Source organism: Strongylocentrotus purpuratus, unplaced genomic scaffold (genome assembly GCF_000002235.5).
Source record: "Strongylocentrotus purpuratus isolate Spur 01 unplaced genomic scaffold, Spur_5.0 spur5_scaffold_5, whole genome shotgun sequence".
Classification (NCBI taxonomy): domain Eukaryota; kingdom Metazoa; phylum Echinodermata; class Echinoidea; order Camarodonta; family Strongylocentrotidae; genus Strongylocentrotus; species Strongylocentrotus purpuratus.
The window spans coordinates 37,247,412-37,259,579 of NW_022145611.1; the positions used below are offsets into that span (position 1 = coordinate 37,247,412).

The 12,168-nt window shown below is 37.5% G+C and overlaps 1 protein-coding gene across 1 annotated transcript; it reads right to left on the reverse strand.

Moving 5' to 3' along the window:
* Nucleotides 1-1,535: 1,535 nt before the first annotated feature.
* LOC578993 (ankyrin repeat and EF-hand domain-containing protein 1) lies at nucleotides 1,536-8,782 on the reverse strand. The gene is made up of 7 exons (XM_779129.5): nucleotides 7,746-8,782; nucleotides 7,184-7,383; nucleotides 6,342-6,615; nucleotides 5,197-6,016; nucleotides 4,492-4,718; nucleotides 3,860-4,062; nucleotides 1,536-3,349 (listed from the first exon to the last, which is right to left on the reverse strand). The coding sequence occupies exons 1-7, from the start codon at nucleotides 8,089-8,091 to the stop codon at nucleotides 3,071-3,073; spliced, it is 2,349 nt and encodes a 782-aa protein (XP_784222.2). The 5' UTR covers nucleotides 8,092-8,782; the 3' UTR covers nucleotides 1,536-3,070.
* Between the last annotated feature and the right edge of the window lie 3,386 nt (nucleotides 8,783-12,168).

Here is a 12,168-nt window from a genome sequence, read left to right on the forward strand (position 1 = left end):
CAGTGTCATTTGACAATGTTAAGCACAAGCATCAGGAATCTATAACATTTATCATACCCTTTCATTATCTTTTGTAATGAAAAATAAATGACAAACTCATTTCCGATGGAAAAACAGTGTTAATAATACTTTTCACATATATGAATTATTAGGCTATTTTTATAATGCTGGTAATATTTGCTAATGGAATCAATCACATCTGTAAAATGCCTTTTAAAACCTAAATCAAGGGATTAACTATGTGTTATTTCTTAATGTGTATATAGATATACATGTAATGCTATGATATTGTTCATCTGAAATAGAATTCTTATAGACTAACGTTTCATTGTAGCATTTTTTTTTTGTATTGCTATTTATTTTGAGCACACCTTGAGTTTGGTAATTCCTTGCAGCTTTGTTGTAGATGAAAACACATAGTTGAAGCTATTTGCATTATTGAATGTTAGACTTTGATTATTATTTGCAACATGAAGATACAAAAAGGACACATTATGTTCATCATGCTTCATGTTTCATGTGTAACCACATTAGTTTCTGTGAAGAAAAAAAAAACCAAATTGATATTACTTAAACCAGTCTATATACATTGCATATCACAGTGGATTCAAAATTCTATTTACATTTATGCTAAAAGCATGTTTGAAGTACAATCATAATTTTGGAGCATGTAATGTGTTCATTTATTTATTTGGTCTTTTGCATCAGGAACACTATTTTTTTTTTAAAGCTACTTGATTTATACTTAAATTTGAGTCTTTAAAATAATCCATTGATTGTACGTGTAGTAGACATATTAGACAAAATTTATTTTATTGTTAAGAACTTTGACCAAATCATTTGTTATGAAGGACAGTGTTTCACACAGACAATAATGGCACAAACTTGCAAAGTTCTATGATTTGCCAGCGTATTATTTTGTCACGGTATCTGTAGATTGTATCTTCATCTTCTGAATTGTTTTGTTCTGTTTTCAATTTGTGTGCTCAATTGTATCGCTATTGCAATGAAAGATAATAAATATCTTGCTTGACAATTTCAAAACGTGTGTTTGTCATAGATTTGTGTGTACACATTTACATTGATGTTGAAATACTCTGAAACCAGCAACTTTCACGAACTTGGCATGTTGTCACTTTTTGCAAAAGTTTGAAGTTTTAGTTTATAATTTTCCTTTCAATTTGATTGTCACGAATAAGTGGCCCTCCACAATCTGCAAAAATTTCTGGTTTTACAGCACTTATATTTAAATCCATGACTGATCCTATACATAGCCATCACCGTAAACTTATGACAGAAGTTTGTGACAGTTAAGTTGCCACAGGTAATTTATTTTTGTTAAGAATTTGTTATATATATATATTCTATTAACATACCTCTTTCTTGTATGACCAGGTTTGATAGAGAAGATATTCACAATATTATTTTGTTTTTCAATTAGTTTCAATTAATTTCAAGTTAGTATTAGAAATCAACATTTATGGCTCCTACAAGCTGCAACTGGACTTACGATATGACAGATAAGTCAAGATGGATTAATTCATGTACATAAATATTTATTGATAATCACTTTTATGATATTACACAATGAGCACTAAAATATTTCTCTACCTCACACAAAATTCACAAAAATAGAGGCACTTTAACAGAAACTTATGATGTGAAGCAAATAAAGTCTACAAATCAAAAGAAGTACATATTAACACCTTTTGACCTTTCAGATCATACTCGTTCTTTTTGTTCCAAATCAATATAAAAACATTGTTCTCCAAAAAATTTCCCAAATTGTTTCAAAACTAAAAAAAACTTAACCTGTATTGTTCTTCATACTTTTGCATAAAATTATACAACTTGCAAAATGACTGTAATAATGCTTGTTGATGTCGATAGACATATCTAATATACAAACATTTAAAAATTGACCACGAACAATAGTCTAATTAACTAAAATGCAGTTCACAACTTCACATAAACTAGCTTTTCTCATGAAATCCGATTCTAATTTATATCCGATATCAAAATGTAGTACAGTTGTACATGTAATTGAAAATCTACATGATTATTTCAGTACATAAGTTAACTTCATATCAAAGACACTCCTCAAATATATTTTTGTCACTAAAATACCAACTTGATGATATTTATTGATTCATAATTCATTCTATAGGACTACATGTAGGAGTAATGCACAATTCATAATTACTATAAAATAGAAGCATTAATTTAAGGGTACAGAAATAGTGACCTATACATGATACACTTTAAAAAGCCATGATGATTTTATAAAAAAATGATTGCTCAATCAAATATTTGTGCTTTATCGTTTGCATAAAAAATAAATTATGTGCATAATCTCAACTTGTTCGCTATGGCATTCATTTAAAAGTTATGATGCATAACATAACCATGACTGATGTTTGTTTTGTTTGTTTTTATAGCTGTATGGATCGAACAAAACAAATTTATCATTAAATTAAACATGATTTGATAGCATTAATGTGCATTGCATAATATATATCAGATCTGTGTACAAAGTCAGGAAACATTAGAATGCAATGATGGAGGAATTGATTACCATTACTGCAATCTCCACTAAAATACCAACAAGGAAAAAATGCAGCAATATTCAATAACGCCCACCTGATTAAATTCCCATGTTTACTATAGATGAATAAATACAGATGAAATCTACAGCAAATGTTTTCTGTATGACATGTGACTACTCATTGACACATTTATGCGTGACCGTTGAGATACAAGTACCAGGTAGTTATTGCCATCGATCAGAAGCATTCAAAAATGGACTTCATATCGCAGGCAACTCTTGATCAAAATGTTGATCTTTATAGCGTCACTGAGCATTCTCTCAACTCTCCCACCGAAACTTCCAACACATGTGCTGCACTGTGAATAGCCCACTACATTCTTGTATACATACTTGTATTCTATGAAACAAGCTTCCGACGTTCCAAACAAATCCACCATAATCATAACCATTTGGGAATTTATTCATTTGAATAGGACTTAATCAATTCTTTCATTCCATTTTGGATCTTAATCAAAATAAATTTCAATCATCGTCGGAGTCCACCCCACCAAGTTCTTCTGATTTCTTCATGAAGTTTTCATTAAACGGATGTCTGTAGTCAGGGAAGTCAATACCATCTCCATACCTCTGTCTTCTCTGTTCCTTCTTGATGATAAGCTCCATGGTATTTGGTACATTACTCCATGCTTTGAGGGGTATATAAGTGATATCCTCCTGGTGTTCTATACCCCCGGCCATGGCCGAGGCTGCTCTTAGTACGGAGCCTTTACGCTCGCGTGGTGTTGTGATTGGAGAGTCGGTCTAAAGAAAGGACAGAAAAAAGTAAAATGTTAGTCTACATAAGAAAATGTATACTTGTTGAAATCATATTTGATGTCCTTTAAATTCAATATTATTGGTAACCAATTATGAGGCACAGTGCTCCTGAGAAAACTGCTTTCGGGTTTATCTCCTACACTAACTGAATTCTTAGCCTCAATCCCGGACCGTACTGTAACTTTACTCTAACTCCAAACCTAACTGTAACCCTAGTTCTGTATTTTTAAAAGAAAAAAGCATTTTCCATGTTAAATTGCATCATTATTTGGGAAAGTGGTCTTCAAAAAACAAGTGTGAGCTCATGTTCAATCAAGGTAGATATGACTATGCTTACGTGTTGACCTCCATTGATTAAATAAGCTTATAATAAAAATTGAAAGTAGATCGACTGGTAGACTTCTAAAGAACATTTCATCTAGTTAGAAATAGACTTTTAAATGGAAATCACTGTATGTATACACAGGTCAGATTTCAAAGGAATGCATTGCTCACCCCTGATGGTTGTGATATGAGACCACCCTGAGGGATAGGGGGTACAGATTGTGCCCTCTTGACTCCATCGCTCTTCTTGCCAGCGCTCTTCTTGCCCTTCTTCTTGCCTTCCTTTGGAGTTGGGATGGTTTCAAACTTGTCAGAGACGATTTGAAGAACCCTTGGATCAGCCCACCACCTTGCTACATCCATTGCTGTATCACCTAAAGAGAGATAATATGAATCAAGATTGGAGTTTAAAACCAGTATCTTACAGTTCATGGATTAAACACCTTCTAATTAACGTTTTAGAAGTACAAGTCCAAAGAAATCAGTGCTTAATGCTTTAGTACTGCTTGTGTTGCTTATTACCGGTATTTAGGGTATTTCAAATTGCAGATATATTGGAGAAGATATTGGAACCTAAAATATTCTTAAATTAAAAGCTAATAAAGGGTCTTAAAAGTTTTCTGCTCATAAATAACATATAGATGAATAGGTTTCTAGTTTTCTGAAATAACTAGGGAAATGACATATGGATTTAAATTACTTCTTTAAAAAAAATTGCACTCTTTCGACATAAGTCCCAATATATGCCAATTATACATTTGAAATATCCCCTTAATAAAAAAACAATTTCAATCAAATCTTACCTTTTCTATTTTCAAGTTGCACACTACAGCCTCTGTTGATGAGGTATTGTACAACGTTTGGTGAGCCTGTCTGTATAGCCCTCATGAGCGGTGTCCCTCCATTCAATGCCTGAGCGTTCATGTCTGCTCCAGCCTCCACTAACCGCTGGACAATGTCTAGCTGACCAGACAGACAAGCATGGTGAAGAGGAGTCCACTTGAAGTTGTCACAAGTGTTTACCTGGGCTCTGTTTGAAACAACAAGGAGTAAATATTATATAGACTTACTCTGAATGGGAAGAAGATATTGGTCTCTTGTCAATTTGGGTTTCATCAATGTTTGGAATAACTATGTTTTCTAAAGAAGTGATAGCAATCATTTCTCTCTCTCTTTTTCTTTATCCTGTATGAAACTCATTCCTTCACAGGTGCAAAACGTATATTAGGATATGGACACTGCTTGGTAGAAGCGTCTCTTGTTAATCTGTTAACTTCCGATGGATTCTCTTTTCTTTTTCCAATGTTTTGATCATTCCTCACATTTCAGTTTTATTGTTATTTCTTCATAATACTTTAGCAACCAAATTCTACTTTTCATCAGTATTTTAACTTGTTTTCATCTGAAGTAAACTAAATTTTGAAAATGCCTCTACAAAAGCATGAATTATGAAGAGCAAAATTGAAATACCATTAATATCTAAATTGCAAATCAAATGCAGCACTTACCCATTATCAACTAAAAACTTGGAAATCTCAAAGTTCCCTTGACCACACGCAATCATGAGGGCCGTCTTGAAGTATTTGTCTCGTACATCCACGCTCCTACCATGAATGAACGCCTGTCGTAATGAGTCTAAGTCTCCCATCTTTGCAGCATCATTAACATTAATGTAAGTCTTTTCTGGATGACTAAGATACCACGCTGAGTCATCCTGGATGGGATGAAGTGGGGGTCTGTTGCGATCAAAGCGACCAGTATCAGTGAATGGTACATGTCTCTCAATGAATACAGGTGGGGGTCCACCCCTTTCTGTTCTATCACCTTCTGGTCCCAAACAAATAGGCATTGGCACTTTGGTTTTACCCTTCTTCTTCTTGCCCTTTTTGCCCTTCTTCTTCTTATCCTTCTTGGCATATGCTGACATGAGATAAGTTTTGTGTACATACTTCTTGGCTCCTAGAAAGTCACTGTAATTGATAACATTTTCCTTCATCTTGTCATGAAGCTGGAATAGTTTCTTAAAGTCTTCTTCATTGACGGGTGCATCAAACGATATGAGGACATCATAGAACTGGTCCTTAGAGATAACTTCATTCATCTCTGGGTCCATCTCCATGAACTTCTTGGAGAGTTCTTCTTGTCTGGCATTTGCCCAATCATACACCCTGACAGCCCATGGCTCCGTGGGCAGTTTGCCACCAGTCTGAATCTTTTTGGCAAGTTTCTCAGCCTTCTTGCATTCCTTCAGTGCATCCTTAAATCCAAAGTTCTTTGCAATCACTTTGGGAAGAAGGCCATCTTCATTCTTCATGTGTGCTTTGGCACCTATTTAAATGAAAACAAAAGAAAACAAAGAAAAACAAGTAGATTAGTACTAGTCTAAGGCTTTATCTACAGCTGACATTTGTCAAAATGGATATACTGCGATAGTTTGATATTTAATATAATGTTTATACTCCATTAAATTGTTCATCTGACTTACATGTAGATATATTCAGAAGTAGTTTTTATACGAACTATGAAACAACCCTAAAATTAAAAGTCAATCTGGAGAATATTTAATAGTTCCTTTAAAGAGTAATGGTACACAAAGAAAAAAAATCAAAGACCAAGTGCTGACATCCAAAGCTGAATTCCTACTTCAACCTACCTCTCTGTGCAAGGTATCTGCAACACAGGGCATGGCCCCCTTCTGCAGCATAGTGCACAGGTGTGTTTAGAATGACATCAACACATCCAAAGTCAGCATCGTAGCTAGCTAATATCTGAAGAACCTCAAAGTGCCCTCTCATGGACGCTCTGTGAGTGGGCGTCAGCATGTTCTTATCGGGTGTGTTCACGTTGCCCCCTTTAGACAGAATGGCTTTGACGACTTCAACGCTACCGCTTCCAGCTGCAGCATTCAGCGCTGTTCTTCCTGTGGACTACATAAATAAACGATGCATTGTATTCAAAATCATGTTGCACAATCACAAAATTGATTTAATATTGTTTTCCCTATTACATCTTACCTTGCCCTGTAACAACAAACTAGAAGCAATTTTAGTGATGGTTGTATGTCGTATCAATTGCTATATAAAGCCCAATAAAAAGGTATCAAAGAACCTTGAATAAATCTCTTGCATTGCTTAAGGATTTAACATCTCCATGTATGCTTCCTATGATTTTACCATGCTCAAAATTATAAATTAGGACCAAATAGATATACGGATTGATACATGTACACAATTCAGCAATTTTGAAAAATTAAAACCTTTCATTTGTTTCCATAGTAGGCCTACATATTATTTCATACATCAAATACTTATCTCTCTTTGTATGCCATTCAAAGTATTCAAGTTGTAGTTAAATGCGTATCCTAATGTCTGATTTTGCTCTTGAAATTTTCTTTGCTTAAATACAATTCCTTTTCATGGAATGTTCATCATTGAATTTTTCCCTTATATCCTGAAATCTTGTCTACAGTAGCTCCTGTGGGATTGGGAAACTTACTGGATGTGTGCTGTTTGGATCAGCGCCTTGGTCGAGAAGCTTCTTACAGATATCTTCATTCTCTTTTGCTTCTAGACAGGCTACAACCAGAAGAGGCATGCCATCATTAGATGTGTTGTTACACTCTGCTCCATTCTCAATAACAATGGCTGTACAGCGAGCATGACGACTGGTTGGCAAAATACAGAAGAACAAAATACCTATAAAGAAAAATGAAAAGAACAAGAGTTTAAAGTATGAATTCTCAAAATACACCTCCATAAATATAAATTTGGTTTATTTGTATGTTCATCATAATCCGTACGTTTAAAGAATCACTTATATTATTAACTTACTGACCAAATTAGGGACTAACTAGAAAAAGAAAAAAATTGCATTGCTCATTATGACTTCAAATGTACTCCAAGTATCAAGTATGAAGTATGTAATTCTTTTGTGAATACAGAAATCATAATTATCAGTTCCTCTTAAAACATTTTAGTCTACTTCATATTTTCATATAGACCTGAAAAAAACATCAGCTTGAATCTTGTCTGCTGGTTGAGTATAAAATCTTCCTCACCTTTGCCATCAGTATCTTTTATCTTCATGTCTGAGCCAGCTGTGGCTAAAATTTCCAGAGTCTGGACATGGCCAAACTCTGCAGCTCTCATCGCAGCTGTTCTCCCTTTAAGATCAATGACATTGGGATGGGCTCCCAAGTCGAGAAGGAATCGTACCATCTCCTCATCATTGACCCTTGCTGCCAAATGCAATCCTGTTTCACCTTCTTCTGGTTCACTGTAGTTGACGAGATGTGGGACTCCATTTGAGCACAGTTTCTCAATCTGTGCTTTGTCCTTGGATCGTACACACTGCAAGAACTTGTGAACTTGCAAGATTTCAAGTCTGGTTTGTGCAACTGGCATTGTTGACACTGGGTCCTTCTCTGCTTCTTCTTTATTATTAAGTTTCAAAGATTGCTTTATAGTGTTAGCGGTTGTAGATCATGAAATTTCAACTCTTACTTGCAGAATCAAATAGTCAAGACATCACCACAATGGCAATGAACAAGTCCCAGATTTTTCAGGAACTTGTTGTTTACTCAAATAAACTTCGAACAAATTCTTAATCTTAGATCTTACATTCATCACAAGTGTCCACCATGCACCAAAATCGTTAAAACATCACACTCTGCATAAAGATTATTGATGATTCTGCATTTCGTCTCATGTTACTTGCAGTAAGAATCTGTGAAATGCTCCAAATTCAACACCTGTCGCTTCCGCCGTCTCGCCTGGCCGTGAAAAGGGGTTGTCACACCGATATCCGGAAGAGAAATTGATTCCACAATAAACTGCACGAAAATTAAGTGGTTTTATGTCCAAACAGCTGCTCGCTCATTTCTGTAAATCTAGAGTTATGTTGCATAAAATCGGGAAATAAATATTTGTATATCCATGTTATTCCTTATCATTGATGTGATGTTGCTGAGGTCCTAAAGTTGGGGTCAGATGCATTGAGCGGCCTACGTTGCTATTTTCGTGGTGGTGGTGTTCCGCATGCACCTGTATTGTTCGCATCGCGATAACACACACACAGTACACAAGTACACACGTTGCGACCGTATCCGAAAGCGTGTGTAGCAATGCCCGTTGCTAAGGAGAAGACAATCAAATGGGGGTGTCTCATCGAACTCAAACCATGTCTATACGTCTACGAACGTCTGTGCTTGTGGTCGGTATTTTGTCCTTGATGCTCTGTCGGGACCATTGTGTGGTTGCAGAGGAAGGATGGCCAGATAACGGATTGCTATTATGCAACATGTAGGCTATTTATACAAGATCAAGTTTACAAGATTATGTCTGACATTAGATTTTATCCCCTTTTTTAATTAATAAAGAGTAGCCCTATGGAATTGTTGCAATGCAAGACGATTGGGGTAGGCCTACATACATGACTGTCAAGTCATGGTTTGGTCAGAGATATGATAATTGATATAGTAACATCACTGCTTTTGTTAGCTTGCCAGTTGTCTATAAATGTGATGTTTATAACTGAGTTGTCTATGTGAAATGTAAATTTCTATTTTTCAACGTGTTGATATAAATTTACCAATGAAAATGGACCTGTATACCCCCCCCCCCCCAAAAAAAAATAAAAAAAATAAAAAATGAAGAAAAAAAAATCCCTAAACATGGGTATGATTTTGTGCTGCAAAAATCGTTAAAAGTGCCCCCACATTTCAGATCTTGGCCTTAAACATGAGTTACTATTTTCTTCAGGATAAAATCTCACCCATAATCTCCAGTTGAACATTTCATGCAAGTGGAATATGGCAAAACCTTAAAGGCCCACTGCACTACTTGTAGCTACTTGCGCCCTCTATATAACAAACAATGCCTAATCGGTGACCATTGGTCCCTCATGATCCTCTTTTTCTTATGTTGACTGAGAGCTGAGTTGATGAGATAACCACCTGTCCAGTGACGTACTTGCAGGGCGATCTATAATCCCTCCTGTAAACTATGGCAGATAAGCTTTAAAGCCCCACTGCACTAGCTACTTGCCCCCTCTGTATTGCAAACAATGTCTAAGCGGTGACCGTTGGCAGTGGCGGATTCAGGGGGCAAAGGGGCACGTGTCCCCCCCCCCCCCCCCCCCCGTAGCCAAAAAGGGGAAGGGGGAACTAAAAAGAGAGAAAAGGAGAAAAAGGAGGGGAAAAGAAAGAAAAGGGTAGAGAGAAAGAAGAAGAAAAGAGGGCCCGGAGAGAAAAAGCAGGGCGGAAAGGAAGAAAGGGGAGAGAGAGAGGGAAAAGGCGGAAAAACAAGAAAGACGGAGGAGAGAAAAAAAAGGGGGAGGAGAATAATGAGAAGGGGATAAAAAAAAAGGGGGGGGTGATATTATAAGAAGTTTTTTTTTTTTTTACCGGGAAAGGGTTGGCGGGGGGGGGGGCGGCACACAATTTTGTGGTGTGCACAATATGGGGTCCCTCTTGTCAGGTGTGTAGCCCCCCCCCCCCCCCACACACAAAAAAGCACATGAAGAACAACAAAAAGAGGAGGAAAAAAAGAAGAGCATTTTTATGAGTTAAAGGAGAAAGGGAAAAAGGAAAGAGAAGTAAACAACGATAGAAGAGAGGAGCGAGAGCATAAGAGATAAGAGATAAGAGATAAGAGATTGCATTTCTTTTAAAGAGAAATGGGATAACAACCAGGGCGTAGCTAAGTGTGTCATGATATTGTCGGTAAAATTGCGCTGCTGTCGGGGGAAATGAGAAAAGGGGGAGGGAAAATGAGAGGGAAAGGGAAATAAAAGAAAAGGAAAACAGAGGAAAGAAGAATGAAAGAGTAAAAAGAAAAAGAGGAAGGAGAGGAAAGAAAGGAAAAGAAAGAAAAGAAAGAAAAAGAGAAAAGGAGAAGAAAAAAAGAGAAAAGTAACCAAAGATACGGGGATGAAAAAGAGGAGAGAGAGAAACGGGGGGGCAGAGCCTGAGAAAAGAGGGTGAGAGTAAGAGAGATAGGGGATGTTGATTGGAGTCACCACGTCGAGGGGGCAAGAAAGATACGCATAGATATTATGTTGCTGTGTCGGTATTCTTGCTCGATCCTCGTGTACTATTACTATATCAATGCAGAAATTTGAAGTCGGTAAGATGTATTAGGTCGGTCAGCCGGCATTTTTCCCCCAACGAACTGTTACTGTTTATCGGACAAATTAAGAACCATCTTCTTTCTCTAATAATTTAATTAAACGTCAAAGCTTCCGCGCTTCGCGCGGGAGGGGGCATCCAAAAGACGCGAACCCGCATCCTCGGCTGAAATATTTATAAATTTTAGTCACTTCTAATTCTCAAACTTTCATCAGTGTGCAAGGGGAACTCCCTCCCCGCTCCCTCCCTCACCAATCCCATGCAGTATTTTAATTCAGAATGTGACAAATGAATGCTTTTGAAAATAATGCTTCAAACAGGATTTGGTTAAGAGCTCACTGAAATTGACTAAATATGGAAAATTAGGTATTTTCCAAAGCCTGCTAAACTAAAATTTTGCAATAAACATTAATTATTGTGCATTCCTAGTGTGAATTTCTAGATAAATATAAGCTGGGATTGAGAGGTCCATCCTCAAAGGGGCCCCACTCACAAGCATTGCTTTTTGGGGTCTCAATTTGGATCATGTTTGTTCGTCATGATTACTATCCAGGATTACTATGCCATGTGTTTTTTAATAAACTGAACTGAACTGAACTGAAGCTCCCAAAACACGATGCCATCCCTTGTCAGAATGCAAAGTGAGATTAGGGAGGGCACGGCTGGCCTCTCAAGTTAGGGAAGACAGTGGCGGATCCAGGGGGGGGGGGCCCGGGGGCCCCCCCCCACCCCCCTTGAGAAAAAAATCATGTAAAATCACGTGATTTTTACCTTTTTTGGGGGTTAGGCCCCCCTGGCGCTCAAGGGGGGGGGGGGGGGGGGTGCAAATTGAATGTTTTTTGAGGATCAAAAAAAAAAAAATGTGCTCACTAACCCCCCCCCCCCCCCCCCCCCCCCCCCACTGAGCGAATTTTTGGCCGGCGCGTTTTTCAAATTTTCGGAAGCAAAAAAAAAAAAAAAAAGTGCTCTGTAACACCCCCCCCCCCCCCCCCCCCCCCCCCCCCCCCCCCCCCCCCCCCACTGAGCGACTTTTCGGCCGGCGCGATTTTCAAATTTTCGGGAGCAAAAAAAAAAAAGTTGGGCCCCCTCCCCTAAGAAATCCTGGATCCGCGACTGAGGGAAGATGTCAGGATCTTTTCACACCCACTTTCCAACCTCACCCCAAAGTTCGCGAACTTGAAGGCCTATTGCATTGAATGCTTTCCTACATTTTCAAATCAAGTGGTTGCGAGTTCTGACTTTGAGAAAATGGATAGCAGAATTAAAGCTGCAGAACGATGGGTTTCTTTGGAATACAGAAAATCAAATGAGGAAATATTCGCGAAGGTGTCAAAGGTGTCAACAGGTCCCTTTT

Coding starts and splice junctions, on each gene's coding strand:
- LOC578993 (XM_779129.5), bottom strand. CDS start 8,091: ATGCCAGTTGCACAAACCAGACTTGAAATCTTGCAAGTTCACAAGTTC. Junction 6,017..6,341: donor CAGATACCTTGCACAGAGAG/GTAGGTTGAAGT, acceptor TCATTTAAATAG/GTGCCAAAGCACACATGAAG. Junction 4,719..5,196: donor AAGTTTTTAGTTGATAATGG/GTAAGTGCTGCA, acceptor TGTTTCAAACAG/AGCCCAGGTAAACACTTGTG.